Source organism: Stenella coeruleoalba (assembly GCF_951394435.1).
Source record: "Stenella coeruleoalba genome assembly, chromosome: 12".
In the NCBI taxonomy this organism is placed as follows: Eukaryota; Metazoa; Chordata; class Mammalia; order Artiodactyla; family Delphinidae; genus Stenella; species Stenella coeruleoalba.
Window position 1 is genome coordinate 23,953,858 of NC_137158.1, and position 22,286 is coordinate 23,976,143.

Genomic DNA, 22,286 nt, shown 5'->3' on the forward strand with positions numbered 1-22,286 from the left:
CTTTTGACTGCATGGCACACAGAAAGGGTCCTCTTTGAGTAAGGGGTCTTGGAAAGGTGGGTGAGAAGAAAACCAAGGCTAAAGCTAATTTGTAATGGGAATAATAGCTTAGGATTCCAAGGGGAGGGTTTGGTGACAGAATGCAGTGGACAGTGGATGGAATCATGGTAATGGGAGGGTGGAGGTCTGGATCCATCACTGCAGAATGAACAGTGAGAAAAGCTTCTGAGACATGGACAGTCCCTTTCCTGGTATATTGGTACAGCTTAGACTTTTAATAAATAGCAGTTTTTCCTGATGCTAGAAATTATATGTGTAAAATGTTGGAAAGTATTAAAAAGTATAAGGAAGAAAATAAAAATCATTTCCCCTCATGTTTCTTTTTTTGTTTTTGTTTTGGCTGTGTTGGGTCTTTGTTGTTGTGTGCTGGCTTTCTCTAGTTGCGATGTGCGGGCTTCTCATCGCGGTGGCTTCTCTTGTTGCGGAGCACGGGCTCTAGGTGCGTGGGCTTCAGTAGTTGTGGCACGTGGGCTCAGCAGTTGTGGCTCACGGGCTCTAGAGCACAGGCTCAGTAGTTGTGGCGCACGAGCTTAGTTGCTCCGTGGCATGTGGGATGTTCCCGGACCTAGGGCTCGAACCCATGTCCCCTGCATTGGCAGGTGGATTCTTAACCACTGTGCCACTAGGGAAGTCCCTCCCCTCATGGATTTTTAAAGGGAGATTTTTAAAAATTTTAAGAATGTGAATTTGGTTTTTAAATAGGATTAAGTATTTTTTTACTGTCATAAACTATACATAACTTAAAATTGACCATCTAACCATTTTTAAGTGTACAGTTCAGTGGCATTAAGTACATTCCCATTGTTACAAAACCATCACCACCATCCATCCCCAGAACTTTTTTTTGGATTAAGTGCTTTTAAAGTGCATTGTCATTTGTTACAGGTTCCAGGGATGTAAGTAGGATCAGCATTTGATTAAGGCAGTTTATAGGTAGCAGTGCATCCTTCTTTAAAAATCCTCCATGTTTTCTGTCTTCTAATTGTCTTTCCTCTCTCGGGCTAAGGACCAGGAGTGCCCCAGGGCATGTCCTTTGCCCCTCCAGTGTTCCACCAGAAAACTGTTTATGTAAAACTCTTGCCAACCACATCATAGACCCCAAGAAGGGCAGGGAGGGACCTTGCCTCCTTTCACAGGTGAAGAACCTGAAGTCCAGCAAGGTGACAGGTGTCTCCCAAGGCTATGCGTGACGCACATCTCCTGACCCCCTTGCCCTGCGCCCCTTCCGTCCCACCAGGAGTTTTCCACACCGTTCACGCATCTCCCCATTCAAGCCTGCGCCCCAGGCTGGACTTGATATCCTGAGTGCCTGTCAGAGATAAGATGTGCCCTCAGAGACTTCAGAACTCTCTCTTGCTACAGACTTGACAGTCTTACTTTTGGGATTTTAGTCCTTCTCTCAACTGCAATTAGGGGAAGAGTCAAGTTCCCTTTGGCGCCCTGACAGAGAAAAAGCAGGTCAGCAATCCCAGGAATCTGATCACAGAGAAGGGGGTCAAATGCAGCATAAATCAGCGAGGATGCTGTCCTGAAACATCAGAAGAGGCTTCTGAGAGACGTGCAGTGACAGCCTGAGCCCCTGGCCTCCTCAGATGTCCTAGCGTAACCCCTGCATTGCTCTAGGCCAGGGCCAATCAACACGTACACCCGCTCTCCGGTCGTGAGTGCCGCTAGCTGACAGAGCAGGCCCGTGAGTCCTCTGACCCTGGGGAACGGGAGGCCTCCGCAGGGAGTAGAGATTCCAGGCATTGCTGGTTCCATTGCACAGCACACAGCCCAGCCCGCTGACCCAGTCTTCACAGATGTGACAGTCACACTGCCGTCCCCTGGCGTGGCCCTCATCCAGAGGTCGGCTCTGTGGCCCAGGGCTGTTCTGCAGTTGGCTTAGGGTTACCACTGAGTTTGTGAACAAAATGACTCTCCAGGCATGCACTGTCTACTAACCAGCCCACCAAGCCCGGCTGGCGCGCGGTGATGGGGATGTCCCTGTGTCGGGTGGAGGGAGGGAGAGAGTGGTGAGGGGCCGGGGAGGGCTGACTGCTGTCCCTGTCTCCCCACCACCCGCAGGGGGATCAGACCGCCTTGCACCGGGCCACGGTGGTGGGGAACACCGAAGTCATCGCGGCGCTCATCCAGGAGGGCTGTGCTCTGGACCGACAGGACAAGGTGAGGAGGGAAGTGGGACGGGTCAGCCTGAGGACCCTCTTTGGGACCTGCCGAGCTCGTGAGATGCTGTCATTCCTGAGTCAGCTCTCATGCCTTAACATGAGGAAATCGTCCCAGGGTTCCTCTGAAAGAGTATCTGATATTGAATTTTTAAAAAACTCATGCCTCTGTTCTGTGGCAGCAGTGGGCAACCACATAAATATAAATGGTGAAGAAAAAAAGTCTAGAATTAGTGACCTTTGGAGGCCTGGGTGGGGGAAGGGATGTGCCCCAGCCTCTCTGTTTCCTTTTTTTTTTTTTTTTAAGATAACGGAGTGAGTTAATTTATTTAAACTACACTGGAAGAGAAAATAAGCAAAATCAAGTCTTTAAAAAATCCCAATGACATAGTGTTTTTAAATTGTCAAACCATCTTAAAACATGGGACTTTGCAGTTAAGTGCAATCTGGCCTCTGTCCACTTTTTTTAAAAAACCTTTTATTACAGTGTAACGTACATATACAGAAAGGTGCACAACTAATACGTGTGCAGCTCAGTGAGTTTGCACTGCCTGAGCTCATCTGTGTGAGCCCCCACATCAAGAAGGAGGTCATTACCAGCACCCAGAAGTGTTCCCACCTGGGACCCCCTTCACTCTTCCTTCTGCTTCCTGCTTCCGGGCCACATATCGGCCACCACCATTCCCAGCACCTGGCCTTTGGTACAGCCCTCGAGACCCTAGACTTCCCCTGTGGGTGTCAGCAATGTCAGGCCCGTGGCTTACTGTGTTGAATGAATGTCTAAGCCAGAGCCTGGACGCAGTTGGACACTGTCCCTGCACGGCCCCCAGCTGACGGCTCTGTGCCTGGCCTGGAACAGCCAGGAGGGCGTTTCCATCTCTCCTCTCTGTGCCCCCTCACCCCTAATCCCAGGTCCCACCCCATGCAGTTCATTGCACTTAATATGTCTTTTTTTAATAGTAAGTTAAGCAAATACAAGCTATGTTTAATGGGTTGATTTCTATTGAAAAACCATCCGTTGAGGACACTCATTTACCTTATTTACAGATAGATCACTGTTCTCAGTGCCTGCTCATTTGTTTGGGGCCCTGAGGCTTTTGGATTAAACTGGGAGAGATTAGATTTGGGGGAAGAAAAAGGAGCAGTGGAATCTACCTGTCTGCCCTTGGGGCCCTGGAACTTGTGAAGCTGGACTCTTCATTTGCCTGACCTTTGCAGGGTTCTCTCTGGGGCCAGAGCAGAGCAGAGGAGGCCCTCAGGGGCCATAGAGGTGGGGAGAAAGGGGCATTGTATCTCCTGATGCTACTTTCTGTTACATATGAGCTGTGCATGGGCCCTGGAGCCTTTCTCACCCTGGGTTCCCGGAGAGACTCAAGCCCTAATGCCTGAAGTCATCCACTGTAATACATCCTAAATCTAGAATGCACCTGGAACGGTACTTGTTAGGTACCGTTTCTGGAAGAGTGGAGAAACTGACCACTCAAATCACTGCCTGGGTTCTGTGGTTCAGGTGAGAAGCCCCGGCGGAGAAAGGCCCCTGCTTGTGCCCTGAAGTACCGTGTGCTCTGTTGACGGCAGTGAGACGGATCGGGCCCAGCTCATGTGCTTTCTCCTGTGTGTGCTCCCCAGGACGGGAACACGGCCCTGCACGAAGCGTCCTGGCACGGTTTCAGCCAGTCTGCCAAGCTGCTCGTTAAAGCAGGAGCCAACGTGCTTGCCAAGAACAAGGTGAGGCCCGGCAGGTGCTAGATCCCCTCGGCCACAGGTGAGGACAGCCTGCCTGCCTTCCCGGCGGAAGCCTCCTCTCGCTGAGCAGGGCGAGGGCTCAGGGCCACGGAACCTGGTGGGAATTGAAAGCTTGCAGCTCCTCGGTGGGAGCGATGCACGGGGTCCACATGGGGGGGAGGAGGACCTACCTGGGGCCCCAGCCTCCCGTGAGCGCTGTGGCTTCCCTGCTGTCCCGTCGGTCTATGAGTATGCGGTTGAGGGGGCCAGCCCTGTCCTGCGGGGACAGGAAAGGACAGCAGCCTCTCCTCTCTCTCGTTGTCCTCTGTCACCCCTCTCTGCTCCGTCCCTCTCCTTCCGTGCTCGTTATTAGTGTGTCCCTGGACTAGTTTAGAAGCTTCACAGCAGACTGACCCACCTGCCTGGGGCCTCCCCAGAGTGGCCTCGGCCTCTGTTGCTGTTGTCTCTCTGGGAGAGCTTGGCGTGTACCTCCTGCACAGCAGTGTGGGCTCACCATCCCCTCCCGCTGCCCCCTCCCTCGGGGGTACCCTGTTCCTTGCTGCCCACTGGCCTCCAGCCCAGTCCCCACAGGCCCATCGGGCGGTCTTTTAGAGGGCTCTCTTGGACTGCACACAGCTCTGTGCTGTGTTGACTGGTGAGATGTTTCTCATGGTTCCCTCAGGGGCCGAAAGCTTGAGGAAAGCAGCAAGCCATGCATCGTAACACCTCCAGTAATGCCTGGCTCACTGCCCGGCACGCTGGTGGCTCTCCATTTCTTCCAGGTGGTACATGGTCTGGAACATTATACCAACTCGAAGTAGGTGGTTTCCAGTTAATGGATAGGGAGGCCTAAGCTGGGAGCTAGTAGTCTTTTGTAAGATACGTGATTCGTTTGTGACACAATTAGGGCCGTAAACCAGCCCTGGTGGGTCTCCACCACGCTCCCTCCTGTCCCCTGCAGGGCCCCAAAAGTATTGTGTGGGAAGCCATGTGTCCTCTCTCTAGATAAAGCAGCAGGGGCTGTTGGAAGCACAGGTGAGGTGCCGTCCCAGAAGAGGGACTTCCATTCTGTACCAGCCACAGCCTCTGCGGAAGCCTCTAGAAGGTCCTTCTCTTTTTTTTCCCCCAGCTTTATTGAGGTATAATCGACAAATAAAATCGTAAGATATTCAAAGTGTACAACGTGATGATTTGATAATTCCCAGGTGTTAATGAACACATTGATCACCTCACATATTTACCTTTTGTGTGTGTGTGAGAACATTTAAGTTCTCCAATTAGCAAGCTTCAATTATAGAAGACAGTGTTATCAGCTGTGGTCACCACGTTATGCATTAGATCCTCAGGCCTTGTTCATCTTACAGCTGAAAGTTTATACCTTTTTCCCAACCTCTGTGTATTTCCGGACACCCCAGCTTCTGGCCACTTTTCTACTCTGTTTCTACCAGTCCATCTTTTTTTTTTTAGATTCCACGTAGACGTGAAATCATACGGTATTTGTCTTTCCCTAACTTATTTCACTTGGTGTATTGCCCTAGGTTCACCCATGTTGTCGCAAATGACAGGATTTCTTTCTTTTTTGAAGGCTGAATAATATTCCGTTGTATAAGAAAGGTCCTTACTCGGCAAAGTATAGCAGCCCTTGTCAGGGAGATCAGTACTCATTACTCAGGGTGGGGAAAATGCCTGCTATGTATATCTACCTAGGTCACAGTTGTTTTTAATTTCAGGTTTTGACATTGCAACCTTTTGCATCTGACGTCTTTCACTTTGTACAGTGGTTTTGAGAGTCTTATATTGTTTCGTGTGTGATTAGTTCATTCCTTTTTATTGCTGAGTAACGTTCCATCCACATTGTGGATGTACCACAATCTGTATTCTAACCCATGTCTTTTCATTTTCTTCATCCAAATGCTTTTCAGCATAATTGATTTTTTTTATTGGCAAAGTAAATTTTGATATATTTCTACAGCCATCAGATTTCTTTTATTTCAGTCATTTATTCAACACATTTAATGACTCCCACGAAGCCAGCAGCTTTGAGACAACCTTCTCTATGTGCACTGAGAATCATACCAAGCTGAGCCCTGAGCCTTGCCACAGGGAGCGGAGTGTTTAAAACACGGGCAGACCCTTCATTTTGGAGGACTAAGCTAGCAGTGGTTCTCTACCCGGCTGCGCTTTAAAATCTCCCGGGAAACTTTAAAAACACGGGGAGAGGGGAGAAAACCAAACCCACCTGATGACCAGGCCTGGGGTGACCAGCTGTACCGTTTTTTTGCCCTGAGTTGGGGGCGGAGTTTCCCAGCATGCCGGCCTTTCAGTGCCTACACCCAATTGGCCTGGCCCCACCCCCTGGGGCAGGGCCATCAGAGTTGCGTCTGCGCACTGGTCTATTTAAAGGCCCCCCACCAGGTGACTCCAGACTGCAGCCGCGGGTTGATGACCGACGGACTAGCTCCCGCAACTCTCGGGCTTAGAACTCACCACGTTCCTGGAGGTAACAGCAAGGAAGGAAGACTGCCTAGGCTGGTTAGAGCTAAGGTGGTGAGAGGGGAGTGAGTGACCCAGCAGCACACAGTTTCCCTTTATTTTTAAAAACTCATTCGTCTTTTTAAAGGGAAGGAATATAAACCATCCTTGAGTATGGGCAGATAGTGCTGTGTGATCCAGACAGGAGTAAAGCAGGCCAGGGAAAAGCCCTAAACAGGCAGGCTGATAGCTCTGAGCCCGCAGCTGCAGGCCTGACGCAGCTTTTAAGCTCAGCAGAACAAACATTGAGCTTATGTATTTAATCTCCTGAGTCCTTGCAGGCAGACACCAAATCACGTTGCCTGTTTCTCTTGTTGCTTTTCTAGGGGTTAGCAGCAGCCTTGCAGGCCTTATTCCCATAGTTTCAAAGAGTTCTCTTGTCAAAAATTCTTTCTGCAACGTTACTGTGGACATGATTCTGACCTTTGGTTGCCATTTTGACCTTGAAGGTAGAGTCCAAAAGCAAGAGGGTCTCCATCTGTGTGGGAAGTGACAGATGCAGTTGTATTATGGCCTGTTGGGTGGAGGCCTTGTCCGTAGTTCAAATTTTGATGTTTCAAGAAAAACCCAAGATTTAAAAAGGCTTGCAAATTCTGTTAACCTTTAGCCTGCAGTGTCGGATGTGGCCTGTTTGCCTTCCTGACCCTGTCGGTAGGGTAGCCAACCAACAGCCACCCTAACACGGCTCTCCTCTGTGTTCCTCTTGTCGCTAAGAGGAACAACCTCGTGCACGTGCACAGCACTCTGCCATTAAGAAGATGCTCCCCTAGGCTCTCCGAATCAATCCTCACAGCCTCAGCATGTAGGAGTCACGCTCCATTTTACAGGTAAGGAATTCAATTAAGAGCCTTGCCCAGTAGCTTGCAACGAGTTAAGTGGCAGAGCCAGGATCTTGGAACCAAGGTTATGAGCGATGTGACTCTCCTGCCCGTTTGGATTCCCAATTAAATGTTCTTGCCACTGAAGCCCTGGGACCACCGATCGGGAAGCAGAGAACGTGAGCCTTGACTCTTCTGTGAGTAAGCCTCGGGCCCCGGCAAGGGCCCGCGGAGGAGGGGTTGCTAACGTGTGCTTCCTTCTGTCTGCTTCCCTCCCAGGCGGGGAACACGGCTCTGCACCTGGCCTGCCAGAATAGCCACGCCCAGAGCACACGCGTCCTCCTGCTGGGCGGCTCCCGCGCCGACCTCAAAAATAACGTGGGTGGACAAAACCGACCTCCCCCGCGCTGTCTCATGTCGCCTCGGAAAGTAACCCTGCAAGCATGCTAGAGTTCACATGTAGACAGTAAAAAGGGTTTGGGGGCTGCCGAGAAAGTATTCATTTTTTGCTAATTCCTAAGGGGTCCTTTAGGGGGATGGGAAGAGGACTCAACACTCGGAAACACTGCTTTTCTCCCATCCTTGCTCCCTTGCCTCTCAGCCTTGCAGTCTGTTTTATTGCGCACAGCAGGTGTCTCGCATATGAGTTTAGGAACGAAGCTAATTGTTTTCAGGAAGCCTCTGCCCGCAGAGGCTTCCTGAAAACTCTTAGCAAATACTGGTTGATGCTATACCCGGGAGGCCTTCTGATGCTCCATGCCCGGCGTCTACAAATCCATTACTGAGGCATCCTTGGGACGAGCTGATGGGCCAGTAGTTCTTAGAGGTGCCTGACCTACAAGGTGCCGTGGGTATCCCTCCTCCCTCCACAGAGCTGCATTTCCTTCATGAAGCCCGTGTCTCAGCCATGTGACAAGAGAATCTGAGGCTTCTCTCAAAAATGGCTTTAGCCGGGGCCCCTCTGATTGGGGGCAGGCTCATCTAAAGTGGTTCTGAGAATGCTCTGAACTTCAGCTTTGAGCTTGGTTTCTTCTTAATCCGGGGGGAGAAGGTTGTGCTGACGGCCAGCATCTCTAGACAGAACTAGAGCTTGACTGGAAACGCCAGGGGAGCACTGCAGAAGGTCACCACATTGTCTCCAGTTCTGTTTTCTCTCTGGGAGCAGGACTAAGGAAAGTCCTGATCCCGAGTTTTTCTGAATGCCCTGTTTTATGCTCAACGATTGCTTCCTCATCAGCTCCCTAGACTACATTGCTCCCCATGGGATACTGGGGTCCAACTAGAATGGGATGCACTTGAATTTTTTAGAGTACATGCTCTTAAAGTCCAACGGCTCACCCTGCTCTCCTGGCCCTCTCAGCCATGATGGATCTGTGATGGGAAAGTCTCATTTCCAAAGCAGTGCTGTTGGTCTTAATCAGGTTACTCCAGAGCCTTCGGGTCTTAGGAGAGGCTGGGGTCAGCTGAGTCTTAGTAAATGCCAGCTAAGCAGAGCCTCCCTTAGCTCTTGCGAAGGTCTCATGGGGAGCAGGCATCCAGTGTACGAAACCTGAAACAGTCTGCATGGTGGGGAAAAAGCAGGGCTGCGGACAGAAAAGGGCTGTGAGTTGTGGAGTGAGCGTCTGTGATAAAGGAGATGCTTACAATTCAGGCTGTTACCTTCTAAAGAATATATGCTAGCCTGCCAGCTTTTAAAGGATATTTTCTTTTTATCTTCTGTTTTGTAACTGCTCAGACTGTGCTTAGAGTTTGATTTCTGTCCGCAGGCAGGAGACACCTGTTTGCACGTTGCTGCGCGCTATAATCACCTGTCCATCATTAAGCTCCTCCTCAGTGCTTTCTGTTCTGTCCATGAAAAGAACCAGGTCAGTGCATGTGTCCTCCCCATGGTTAACCTGCACGTGTGTTGGCACAGACGGGAGCAGAGGCTGCTGGGGGGCGGTGTCCTTTCCTAGCCTGGGACTTGGCCAGTGCTGGCCTTTGCAGGACCCATGGAGTTCCTGTGGCCCTGGTTTATCTGGCCTCCTGGAGAAAGCATGCCCTTAGCATTCCAGTTCATATCACCACATTTGCATAGTGAACATTTTCTGGAGATCCTGCTGTGGGTTTTGTTTTTAGTGTGATTTTTAAAAAGGAAACCCACAAGAAAGAGTGGCTTAGTAAATAAGGAAGGGCGTTAGGTGTCTCATGACTCCTGAGTTCTCTTACCTGAACTGCCACCTTTATGTGAGCTGGGGGAGTCTCTCTTTTCTGTAAAGTTCGGCACCTGATCAGTATCTATGCCATATACTGGGGTTTTGAAATCTGTGATTATTAGTGTTCTGTGGAAATGTGATTTTTGTGGTTACGTGGATTTTTAAAAAGTTGTCTCGTTATTTATTGATACCTATACCTAAGTAATGCATTGTTTGACTTTTCTGAGTTTGGGTACGTAAATCTGAAATTAAAAAAAAAAGATTGTGATTCAGATTAAAAATACCCTATAATGGTGGTTACTGACCCTGGCCGCATATTAGAATCAACAGGATTTAAAAATACCATTCCTGAGTCCCACCCCAATATAAATGATCAGAACATCTTGGGGTGAGGTCCAGGCAATGGTATTTTGTTGTTGGTGGTGGTGGTGGTGGTGGTGGTGGTGGTTTGTTGCGGTATGCGGGCCTCTCACCATTGTGGCCTCTCCCGTTGTGGAGCACAGGCTCCGGACAAGCAGGCTCAGCGGCCATGGCTCACGGGCCCAGCCGCTCCGCGGCATGTGGGATCTTCCCGGACCGGGGCACGAACCCGTGTCCCCTGCATCGGCAGGCGGACTCAACCACTGCGCCACCAAGGAAGCCCAGGCAATGGTATTTTTAAAAAGCTGCTGGCCTGAGTGTGCAGACAGGATTGAGAACCACTGACCTAATAAAATAGCTAAATTCTGTCATTCTCCAGCGTCGCCATGGACTCTAGGTTCATCAGGTTACCCCAAACAGCCCTCGCCAACCAGTGCTGCTTCTCAACCTGGGTGGTATATTACAGTCACCTGCCAGCTTTGGGAAATCATCAGACCCAAGCCACACTCCAGGCCAATTAAATCAGTGTCTGTGTGGGACCCAGGCATCAGTAGTTTTTAAGGCTTCCCAGCTGATTCCAATGAGCAGGCGAGACTGGAAACTACTGCTCCAGGGCTTCCCTCAAAACACACAACTAGGTGACTCAGGAATGAAATGAACGCTTTCTTCGGCTACTTACCAGAGAAGGAGGGCCTTGGGATGGCGGGATTTTCATGCTTTACTTGTTCACCTGCCAGGAACGAATGAATGATTTCACTTCTATATTGGTCTGACTTATTTATGTCATTCTGTTTGGGAATTCTGTTTGGGAATTAAAAACAGTTTGCGGGCTTCCCTGGTGGCGCAGTGGTTGAGAGTCCGCCTGCTGAAGCAGGGGACACGGGTTCGTGCCCCGGTCCGGGAAGATCCCACATGCCGCAGAGCGGCTGGGCCCATGAGCCATGGCCGCTGAGCCTGCGCGTCCGGAGCCTGTGCTCTGCAACGGGAGAGGCCACAACAGTGAGAGGCCCACATACCGCAAAAAAAATTTAAAAAAAAAATAGTAAAAAAAAAAAAAAAAAAAACAGTTTGCATGTGGAACTGGCCCACCAAGCTGCATTTGACATAGCCTTCTTTCACAGTTGATTGAAATATTTTTTTGTTAAAAACAACAGAAAACTTACAGGCTATTTGGTAAGAGTTTGAAAACATCTGGTGTTAAGCGAATACTGATTCTCAGTGACTCCACCCAAACAAAACACCCTGGCCTGCAGGCTGATTCCAGGTGGCCCTTTCACATCCCTGAGGATGGCTGCAGGGCTGGGATATTACTCCAGGGCCTGTGCAAGTAGCCATCTTTGAAGCTTCTGCTCATTCTAATTCAGAAACCAAGGGGTTCTCTGCCCACCCCCTGCCTGGGCAGAGGGACAGGGTCCAGAGCTCCTGGCTACCTGCCTGTGATCCTGCCTTTCAGGTCAGGTCCCACCATTCCCAGCAACCCAGGCCCAGCATGACTTTGCCCCCTGCATTTAATCCTGTCCTGTGATTTCTGGCATCTCCACTCAGAAAGGAATGTGGTATTCGTGCATAAGTTCATTCAGTTGCAGAGTCTCTTTCAAAAGAACCACATTTAAACAACAAGGTCCTACTGTATAGCACAGGGAACTATATTCAATATCCTGTGATAAACCATAATGGAAAGGAACATGAAAGAATATATATATTTATAAAATGGAATCACTTTGCCATACGGTAGAAATTATCACAGCATTGTACATCAGCTATCCTTCAATAAAATAAATTTTAAAAATAAAAAATGAATTGAGTTAAAAATAATAAAAGAACCACATAACACTTTAGCCAAGGTCAGTCAGTCTAAGACAGATTTTAGTTTGACTTTGAAAAGCCACCGCCAGGCCATGGAATTAAAACGCCAGAGGCCTGTGGGCCACGATCCGATGGGGTTTAGCCGGCTTTCTTCTGATTAATTTCAGGCTGGAGACACAGCACTTCATATTGCTGCTGCCCTAAATCACAAGAAGGTGGTTAAAATCCTACTGGAAGCCGGAGCAGATGGGACCATTGTCAATAACGTAAGTGGAGTTGCAACAGTGGTGTCTAAAGGTGTTCCCACCCCTTTCTGGATCAGGGCCTGTGGTTGCTGCCCCACCCCCTGCGGACTCCAGAGCACAGCCTCACCCAGGCTCGCTCGGGAAGACCATGCGGCGGCACTGACCCCACGATCCTGGGGCCCGCGGGGGTGGACTTGAGGGGACCCTTGCTCTCAGCAGCCCCACGAGTTACAAACCCTGAGGGCTCATCTTCAGACAACTCAGCGAGCATGTCCTGGCATGAAAAAGGGTCAGGGGTGTGTAAGTAAACTGGCAAGTGGATGTTACCGAAAGTGAGTTCCAGGCCTTTTAAACAGATGTAGTCCTCAGAAAAATGGCCACCAGGCTAATCTTCCTCAAAACTCCAACTGCTTTCTCTCTAAAATCACCTTCTCTCACGCCCTCTCTCTCAATGTCTCCCTCCTCCCCTCCCCCTCTCATCCTATAGCAGGCACCAGTTCAGGCACCCTCTCTTCCTCGAGGTTGGCCTGTGATCTCTGTGCTCCTGAAATTGCACAGACTTGGGGGACACTGGGGGTGGAACAGTTGTCTGGGGAGTTGGGGGTGTCGAGGCTGGTAGTCCCCCCTCCCAGCTCTAGTACCTGGATTGGTGGTACCTCTCCCATGATGCTATGAGCACCTTTCCCTTCCTTTGAATCCCACTGTTTTCAACTCCTGGTATGGGCTTTAATCTTTCTAGAGTCTCTGTTATGGCCATAGCTTCCTAAATGTTTTTCACAGTCCAGTTCCTGAGACTCTGTGGCTGGGCCCTGATCCGCCCTTCCAGGTGTTTTCTCCATTGTACTCCCGGAAGATGTATCGCTTGGCTGGGTTTTTATGATGCTTTGTGTTTTCTTAAGTGACATGTTCCACCTTGACCCCATCTGTTTTGTTTTGTTTACCTCCCTCAATCCCTTTTCCAGGAAGCCTTCCTGGGTGAGCAGTGCCCCTGATCATTGTCTCTTAGAACACCTACTGCTCACCTGGTCAGCACTTAGCCCGTGTGCCTGTGTCCTCAGGTGTGACTGGGCTCCCCGTTGGATGGATGAGACTCAAGAGCAGGACCATGTCACATGCACGGTTGTGTTTTGCTGAGCACATGTGTAGGTGCTGGTGTGACCGGGTTGCTAGTTCCTGGGAGAGCTGTCCCCGCTGGGCTGTGCGAGCGTGGGGCTGCTGTTCCGTACTCACTGGTCCTCCCTTTGCCTTTCCTTAGGCAGGCCGGACTCCACTGGAGACTGCCCGCTACCACAATAACCCGGAAGTTGCTCTCCTCCTCACTAAAGCGCCCCAGGTAGGATTTTTTGCATTTTCCATTGTATTGATTATGCGGGGTCAGCAGGGTCGTTGGGATTCCCCGGTTGCCATCTACTGAAGCCAATTCAGACCAACTTAAGAAGGGGACAGATGGGCTTACTGTCCAGGCAGTAGGAAGTGTAGGAATCCACATGAGCCTCCAGGATACCTGGAACCAGAGATCTCAGGCCCAGCAGGCTGTTCTCACACATGGGCATCATTTCCTCTCTGTGGCTGGATCATTGTCACAACCAGTTTCCTGAATCATAATTTCCCAGCCAGGGAAAAGTTCCAGTTTAAAATGTCATAGGAGGGGGCTTCCCTGGTGGCGCAGTGGTTGAGAGTCCGCCTGCCGATGCAGGGGACACGGGTTCGTGCCCCGGTCCGGGAAGATCCCACGTGCCGCGGAGCGGCTGGGCCCTTGAGCCATGGCCGCTGGGCCTGCGTGTCCGGAGCCTGTGCTCCGCAACGGGAGAGGCCACAACGGTGAGAGGCCCGCATACCGCAAAAAAAAAAAAAAAAAAAAATGTCATAGGAGGGACTTCCCTGGTGGTCCAGTGGTTTAAAACTCAGTGCTTCCAATGCAGGGGGCGCAGGTTCAATCCCTGGTCAGGGTACTATGATCCCACATGGAGTGCGGCACGGCCAAAAAATAAATAAAAACAGTAAAACATTGTAGGAGAAGATCATGATTGGCGAGCTTGGGGCAAATGCCCGGAACAGGTGGGGCAGAGGTGCTTTAGGAAGATGGTGGCATCCGTTTGACCACGTGGTTAGAAGAGAAGTATTTCCCACACAGAGGTGGGATGAGGCATCCGTCTGGGCAGACAAAGCCGTAAATGTCCACTAGAGGCAGTTGAGTACCGTATAGTTTTCTCATTTTTTATTAAATAATGGTATATTGGCCATCATTCAATTTAAGAAGATGACTGATATCTTAGTTGAGGTTGAAACGATCTAAGTCACAAAGAAATTTAATAGTGATGACTTATAAGCTATTTATAATTTTAGTACCCTGAAATAACTGTTTATAGTACCTTCCACAGACACACAATTTTTATATAGTTGTGTCCACAATGTGTATACTCTTTGGTATTATGCCCTTTATCCTAAGTGTAATAGGAAACTGTTCTGTAGTCTTTACAGTTATTTATCACAGTGGAAGCATAATATTCTTTCTTTGGTTGCTGTTCAGTATCTTGTTAAACCATTTCCTTAATGTTAGACATTTAGGTTATTTCCCAGTTAGAGCTAGTCTCTTACCTTAGAGCAAACACTGATTGGTTTTCCACCTTATTCTGGCTAATGCTGCAGGAAGACAAAGTCTTAGGGAGCCAGAGGGAGAGTCCGGACCCCAGCCTGCTGCGCCATGGCCCAATCCCAGCCAGCCTCGGGTTCTGCACGGCCTTGATTCCATTTAAGTTTTAAAAACATGCCTGATATACCTAGCAGTTTCTGGAAATGGTTAAGATTTTTGTCTCTTGCAAAATCAATCACTCTCTTGCGTGGAGAAGGTCCTTCTCAGTGGGCTCTGGAAATCCACAGAGCTCCTGACAGGTGCGAGTCGGGTGCTCCTTTGGAAGAAGGCTCCACCTCTGCCTAGCTGTTTGCAAACAAATCCTCAGCAGAATCACCTTTGGGAATCCTGATTTTAAAAAAAAAAGCTAGTCTCTTGCAGATCAAAAGGGACACGGTCGGGGGGCTTCCCTGGTGGCGCAGTGGTTGAGAGTCTGCCTGGCGATGCAGGGGACACGGGTTCGTGCCCCGGTCCGGGAAGATCCCACGTGCCGCGGAGCGGCTGGGCCCGTGAGCCATGGCCGCTGAGCCTGCTTGTCCAGAGCCTGTGCTCCGCAACGGGAGAGGCCACAACAGTGAGAGGCCCGCGTACCGCAAAAAAAAAAAAAAAAAAAAAGGACAGGGTGCTATATAAGTGTCAGAATCCGTTAGTTACCTGGCATTTCAGTGCCTGGCAGTTTGATGGACAGCTAGCTCTGTGCTCAGCCACGTGAGGATCATCAAGTCTTGTGGGATGGAGGGTCCCCCGGCACACGAGGATTGATGTGCCTTTAACCTGCCTGTCATTTATCTTCCAGAGCCCAGGAATCTCGATTCCCAGGGATAAAGCTGTCTTGTGGACTATTTTCCTATGTGGTTCTCCTTTAGCATTTCCATTAAAAAAAAAATGACTTAAGCTAGTTTTTCCACACCCATATTGAATAGCAAATAAATAGGATATTTTTAGTTTTTGTTTTTTTTACATAATTGTACATACTAACCCTTATTTCCAGTGCAAAGAAAAAGCTTTGGAATATGCGTAAAATTGCATGCATACTGTCCTGTTGATCTGTGGTTATAGAAATGGTCTTATCTGAAACGAGAAATCCCCTTGCCTTGGCACCTAGTTGACCATGGATTTCAATGGTTCACAGCAGTACTAAGAGGATACTTCTTTCCGAGGCCTTAAGATCAGTATTTCCTGACTTCTGTGAAGTGGGAAAGATTGATGATGGTACCTTTGGTGGATGGCCTGAGAAAGGCTGTGAGCCATGCAGAGTTGTTTTCATTGGCTAATAACATGGAATTTTTCTGATTATTTTGTGTTTGGGTGAAGTGAGTGTTACTTCTTATTTTTGATTGATGTGGTTCACAGATGCTTTGGAAAGTGAATTTCAGGCTGATTCTGGAGCTGTGTCCTGTTCTAAGTGTCTATAAAGCAGATGAGCAACGGGCCTAACTTCCCTTCATCAGACTCGACTTCTTACTGAGTCTAAAATTTAGCTGAGGACATTGGTTCTCAGACCTTTTTGGTCTAAGGATCCTTTTACTTCCTTAAATATTACGGAGGCCCATAAAGAGCTCTGTTTGTGAGTTTATATCTATCAATAATTACCGTATTTGAAAATAAAATTTAGAAATATTAAAGATATTCATTTAAAAATAAGTCCATTTTGTAGCAACATAAATAGCATCATTTTGTGAAAAAGAACTTTTTCAAAACAAAAATGAGAAGAGTAGCATTGTTTGACATTGTTTGCTCATGTCCTTACTGTCTTACTTAGAATTCTGACATCTTTTATTGCTGCCTGCAGTCTATTGTAATGTCACTGACGTAGCTTCTGGCAAACACCACAGTACACTCATGAGAGAATGAGCATGAGAAATGCCAATGTTGTTGTAATATTATGAAAATAATCTTAACCTCACGGACTCGGGTCCCTGGACACTTCCAGAACTGCTGGCTTTAGGGGATGAGTATATAATTTAAAAATCCGGTTCAGCTGCAGGCATGTATTGTCAGGAATTCTCCATTTAGGAGATACCCACTGCCCGTGGAGGATTTTTTTGTCCTCTAATGTGTCACTTGAATTTAATGAACACAAGAAGGAAGTCTGACATTGAGATGCAAAACACTAGGCTGAACTTCAGAGAGCCCTTATCTATCTGTATAAGAAGACAGTGGAATATTGTTTTATTGCAGAAAGATAGTGTGGCCTTGAAAGTGCTTTCACCGTCTGGACCCCCTTGGGTTTTTTAAGGGGGGTGAACCCTGGAACTAGGAGTAGGGAGTCTGGAGGAGAAGGGTGTGGACCTGAGCCAGGGATTGCAGGTTTCCACTAGAGCACAGGTCTGCACTCCGTGATTAACCATCTCTTCCAGCTGAGCACTCTAAGGCCCCCAGGCAGGTGGAGACACCCCCAGGGACCACTGGTCCAAGGCGCGCCGGCCACCTACGTTGTCTCGGTTAATTCCGGCAGCTCCCCATTCTCAAGTTGAGAAGACAGAGCACAGAGAGGTCAAATCACTTGCCTGAAGATCCCCAGCTAGCTACTGCTGGGCCCCTCTGGGCCTGTGGGGTCCCACGTGTACTTGCCTGTGTCCATTCCACCTCTCTGCCCTTGAAGGGGCAGACCACAGCCTTCTTTTGGGGGAAGAGACTCCTGCCCCGTGGTTGGTACCATGGCTCACAGGTACATCTCAGTTAGGCTCGAATTAAAGTTATGTTTGAATATGACTTGGATACAGTTTGGCCAAGAGAAAATCTGATGGGCTACATCAGGTCCAGTGTCCCAAGATAGACCGTGCCTGGCACAGGGCTGCTGTGTCGCACAACTCCAGGGGACACCATTCACATCCTAGTCTATGTGAGCCATGCTCCCTGGAGCTGAGCCGTGCACGGCCTGCTCACACCTACGTGGACGCCCTGGCCCATCGCTAAGTGCCTGTTAGTGTTGCTGTCCTAGACCATGAGCTCAAGGTCAGGAATGATGTCCTGCCGTCTCTGGGACCCTAAGCGCCCAGCACAGGATGTAGGAGGCATAGTGGGTGGTCTAGAGGCGCTTGTTTGATGTGAACGCCCGGTCCCCCCCCACCCCTCCGCCGCTCGGCTGGAGGCCCCATTAGGTCCGCGCACACCAGTGGTTTGTAACGATGCCTCTTGCCTCCTTCAGGTCTTGCGCTTCAGTCGTGGGCGAAGCCTGAGGAAAAAGAGAGAGAGGCTCAAGGAAGAGAGGAGAGCTCAGTCTGTGCCGAGAGATGATGTGGCACAAAGCAAGGTGGGGGGGTAGCCCTCCCGCCCACTTCCAGGGTGGGAAACTGTCTCCCTGCCTCCTCCGGGCCCGTCTGGCGGCTGCCGGGCCCTCCTCTGTCTCTCCTTTCCTCGGGGTCCTTCAAATCTTGTCCGTCTTTCCTTCTGGCCTCTTGTCTTCTCCTCTCCATGATTACAGGCCGTGTACTCCCATGCCGCCCATCTTTTCCAGCACCCTGTGTGGCTGTATTTGCGAGCCCTGTGCATCCGTGGCCTTGTCGCTTCCATGTGGACAGCACAGCCTCTCTGGCACCGCACCCTTCATCATGTAGAGCAGAGGTTTTCAAAATGTGGATCCACTTGTCACCTGGAGCCTTGGTAGAAATGCAAATTTGGGGGCCTCACCCCAAACCCACTGGATCAGAAACTCTGGGGTGGGGCCCAGCAATCTGTGTTTGAACAAGCCCTCCAGGTGATTCCAATGTGGACTACAGTTGGAGGACCAGTGGCGTAGCTTGTTGCCTCTCCTTCCGCTTAGGGAGTGAACAGAGGCTGTGTTAGCCCATACGGCTCCTCTGTGCAAATTAGCAAAAGATGCCTTCTGGGCAGACCAGCCTAGCACAGGGCACGTATGGTGAATAGAGCCCGAGGTGGACTTCAGTTCCCTCAGCCCCACTCATGCCCTCGGCTAGGTGCCTTTGTGCAGTGAACAGCTTGCACAGCTGTGCACAGCAGCCCTGGAGTGAACCATGCCTTTCAACTCTCCCAGGAAGAAGACTAGGATATAGAGACAACTTCTGGCACATAAAATTTTATACCAACTATTTGTTTTTCTCTCTGTTTGAAAATCTTACCAGTTTCCAGGGTTATGGCATTGTAACTCGCATTGGTTCCTGTGTGTGAATTGTACATATTAACTTGTAAAAGTTCTCACAAGGACCAGAAATGTGATTTTTTTTTTTCATTTCAGAAGGCTCTCACTCTCCTCTGAATTGTGAGGGTCCAAGATCAAAGAATGAGTGGCGTTGTCTTTTTGTTGAAATGTAAAAGACCAAAAAATCTCTAATGCTGAGGTGTTTTGTGTGTACTACGTTCCTAAAGTTGCAGAACATAGTTAGACCCAAGGCAATATCTAGTTTGGCACCTAATAAATGAAAAACCAAACATTCAACTCACCAGGAAAAGCACAGGTGTTCAGTTAAATCCACCAAGCAGTGCTTCCTATGTCTGAAATTTGTCATTGGAAAAGATTCCCAGGGATCCTTTACTGGATGGAGGCTGGGAAATTTTATGCCATTATTGAAAAAGGCTGGGGGATCAAGTAGAAGAGGTTTCTGGGCTTTTTTTCCTCTGTAGGGAAGTGTCTCAGCAGGAGACACCCATAGCAGTGAACAGGCTGTACCCAGAAAAGAAGAGTCCAGAGATTTCCTGTCTGCCTCCCCGGAGCCCAGAGCAAAGGACAACAGGCAGAAAAAGTCAAGGCCCAAGGTCAGGAGGCACGTGAGAGCTGCCAAGAGGGAGGAGGGCTGGCGGAGGGCCCTGGGGTAGCGTCATGCCCAGCAGCTAAAAAGCCACTGCAGTTGCCTTGCTTGCTGGTTTGCAGCCAGAGCATAGAACTCGGCCCTGGCCGGCTGTGGACACAAGGTAAGCATGCCGGTACGACTCTTCTGACACGTACCTGGCGTAGAACGCTGAGAGACTAGCAAGGCGGGCCGGACGGGAGCCACCAGCTGGGCATCAGGCTCGCAGATGTCACGGCGCTCACGGTGGCTGTCGCCTTCTCTCCCACAGGCGTCAGCGTTTTCTGACCCCACCCCACCAGCAGACCAGCAGCCTGGACAGCAGAAGAGCTCGCACACTCACAGTCACCCTAAAAAGAGGCCCAGGCATCGCTGTTCACCCCCAGGTGCCCCCCACGAGTTCAGAGCGTACCAGCTCTACACGCTGTACCGGGGCAAGGACGGCAAAGTGATGCAGGTACCTGCCGGGCCCTGTCAGGGCAGGACTGTAGGCTGTAAGCGAGGTGTCTGTGTAACCCTGTTGCTGGGGGCTAATGTCCACTTTCGGTGGTGACTACAGAAGGCATGAGCTTTGAAGATAAGCCAGCTGGCCCTCTCCACCTAAACTGTGCAGTACCCTCCTGCCACGTAGGCCTGGAGAGCACAGGGATGTTACAAAGCTCTCTGCACCATCCTTAGGTACTGCATAGATAATCTTGAGGCTGGATAGTAGATAAAAGCAGCTTGAGGACTGGGACCGTATGTTACACTCTCTGAATCTTCTTTAACGTCTACGGAGCCAAGGCTTGGCCTGTCAGTCCAAAGTTACCACAGGGATGAGTCTCCTCCATCACGTGTGGTCCCCTGGTATACTGACAGACACATATTCTCAGAAGGAACGAACGACTTGGATTGATTCCTTTTTGGCTTCCCTCTTAGGCCCCAATAAATGGCTGTCGATGTGAACCCCTGATCAACAAGCTGGAGAATCAGTTGGAGGCAACTGTGGAGGAGATCAAAGCAGAGCTGGTGTCGGTTCAGGATAAGATGAACACGAAGCTGGGGCACATGGAGAATAAGACCCAGCACCAAGTAAGCGGTTGCCATCCTTCCAATGGCGTGGTGTCCTGGCAGAAAATGAAATCAGACCTCAGCACACCTTTCTGTTCTGCAGACTCTGCCCTGAGCATGTCGGGCAGGCTGTCAGGGAAAGAGACCTATGATTTCTTTTTTTTCCTAATTTTATTTCTTTATACAGCTGGTTCTTATTAGTTACCTATTTTATACATACTAGTGTATACACGTCAATCCTAATCTCCCAATTCATCCCACCACGACCCCACTCTCCTGCCGCTTTCCCCGCTTTGTGTCCATACCTTTTTTCTCTACATCTGTGTCTCTATTTCTGCCCTGCAAACTGGTTCATCTGTACCATTTTTCTACGTTCCACATACATGCGTTAATATACGATATTTGTTTTTCTTTCTGATCTACTTCACTCTGTATGATAGTCTCTAGATCCATCCACGTCGCTACAAATGACCCAATTTCATTCCTTTTTATGGCTGAGTAATATTCCATTGTATATATGCACATCTTCTTTATCCATTCATCTGTCGATGGTCATCTAGGTTGCATCCATGTCCTGGCTGTTATAAACAGTGCTGCAATGAACATTGGGGTTCATGTGTCTTTTTGCATTATGGTTTTCTCTGGGTATATGTCCAGTAGTGGGATTGCTGGGTCATATGGTAATTCTATTTTCAGTTTTTTAAGGAACCTCCATACTGTTCTCCATAGTGGCTGTACTGATTCACATTCCCAGCAGTAGTGCAAGAGGGTTCCCTTTTCTCCACACCCTCTCCAGAATTTATTGTTTGTAGATTTTTTGATGATGGCCATTCTGACCGGTGTGAGGTGATACCTCGTTGTAGTTTGGATTTGCATTTCTCTAATGATTAGTGATGTTGAGCATCCTTTCATGTGTTTGTTGGCCATCTGTATGTCTTCTTTGGAGAAATGTCTATTTAGGTCTTCTGCCCATTTTTGGATTGGGGTGTTTGTTTTTTTGATATTGAGCTGTATGAGCTGCTTATATATTTTGGAGATTAATCCATTGTTAGTTGTTTTGTTTGCAAATATTTTCTCCCACTCTGAGGGTTGTCTTTTCATCTTGTTTGTAGTTTCCTTTACTGTGCAAAAGCTTTTAAGTTTCATTAGGTCCCATTTGTTTATTTTTATTATTTCCATTATTCTAGGAGGTGGATCAAAAAGGATCTTGCAGTGATTTATGTCATAGAGTGTTCTGCCTATGTTTTCCTCTAAGAATTTTATAGTATCTGACCTTACATTTAGGTCTTTAATCCATTTTGAGTTTATTTTTGTGTATGGTGTTAGGGAGTGTTCTAATTCCATTCTTTTACATGTAGCTGTCCAGTTTTCCCAGCACCACTTATTGAAGAGACTGTCTTTTTTCCATTGTATATCCTTGCCTCCCTCATCATAGATTAGTTGACCATAGGTGCATGGGTTTATCTTAGGGCTTTCTATCCTGTTCCATTGATCTATATTTCTGTTTTTGTGCCAGTACCACATTGTCTTGATTACTGTATCTTTGTAGTATAGTCTGAAGTCAGGGAGTCTGATTCCTCCAGCTCCGTTTCTTTCCCTCGAGAACGCTTTGGCTATTCGGGGTGTTTTGTGTCTCCATACAAATTTGAAGTTTTTTTGTTCTAGTTCTGTAAAAAATGCCATTGGTAATTTGATAGGGATTGCATTGAGTCTGTAGATTGCTTTGGGTAATTTAGTCATTTTCATAATATTGATTCTTCCAATCCAAGAACATGGTATATCTCTCCATCTGTTTGTATCATCTTTAATTCCTTTCATCAGTCTTGTAGTTTTCTGCATACAGGTCTTTTTTCTCCCTACATAGGTTTATTCCTAGGTATTCTATTCTTTTTGTTGCAGTGGTAAATGGGAGTGTTTCCTTAATTTCTTTTTCAGATTTTTCATCATTAG

At 48.7% G+C, this 22,286-nt stretch overlaps 1 protein-coding gene across 4 annotated transcripts in view; it reads left to right on the forward strand.

Annotated features, from left to right (window-relative positions):
• The window catches only part of ANKRD6 (ankyrin repeat domain 6), a 283,459-nt gene that overhangs the window by 148,974 nt on the left and 112,199 nt on the right, over window positions 1–22,286 (forward strand). For 2 of the 4 annotated variants that reach the window (XM_079938871.1, XM_079938870.1), the window contains 10 exons: window positions 2,128–2,226; window positions 3,855–3,953; window positions 7,580–7,678; window positions 9,067–9,165; window positions 11,829–11,927; window positions 13,162–13,239; window positions 17,690–17,794; window positions 19,123–19,254; window positions 19,558–19,743; window positions 20,205–20,357. In XM_079938871.1, the coding sequence (XP_079794997.1) occupies window positions 2,128–2,226; window positions 3,855–3,953; window positions 7,580–7,678; window positions 9,067–9,165; window positions 11,829–11,927; window positions 13,162–13,239; window positions 17,690–17,794; window positions 19,123–19,254; window positions 19,558–19,743; window positions 20,205–20,357 (1,149 nt within the window). The remainder of the gene's footprint in view (window positions 1–2,127; window positions 2,227–3,854; window positions 3,954–7,579; window positions 7,679–9,066; window positions 9,166–11,828; window positions 11,928–13,161; window positions 13,240–17,689; window positions 17,795–19,122; window positions 19,255–19,557; window positions 19,744–20,204; window positions 20,358–22,286) is intronic. The other 2 variants (XM_079938873.1, XM_079938872.1) reach the window with 1 other exon arrangement.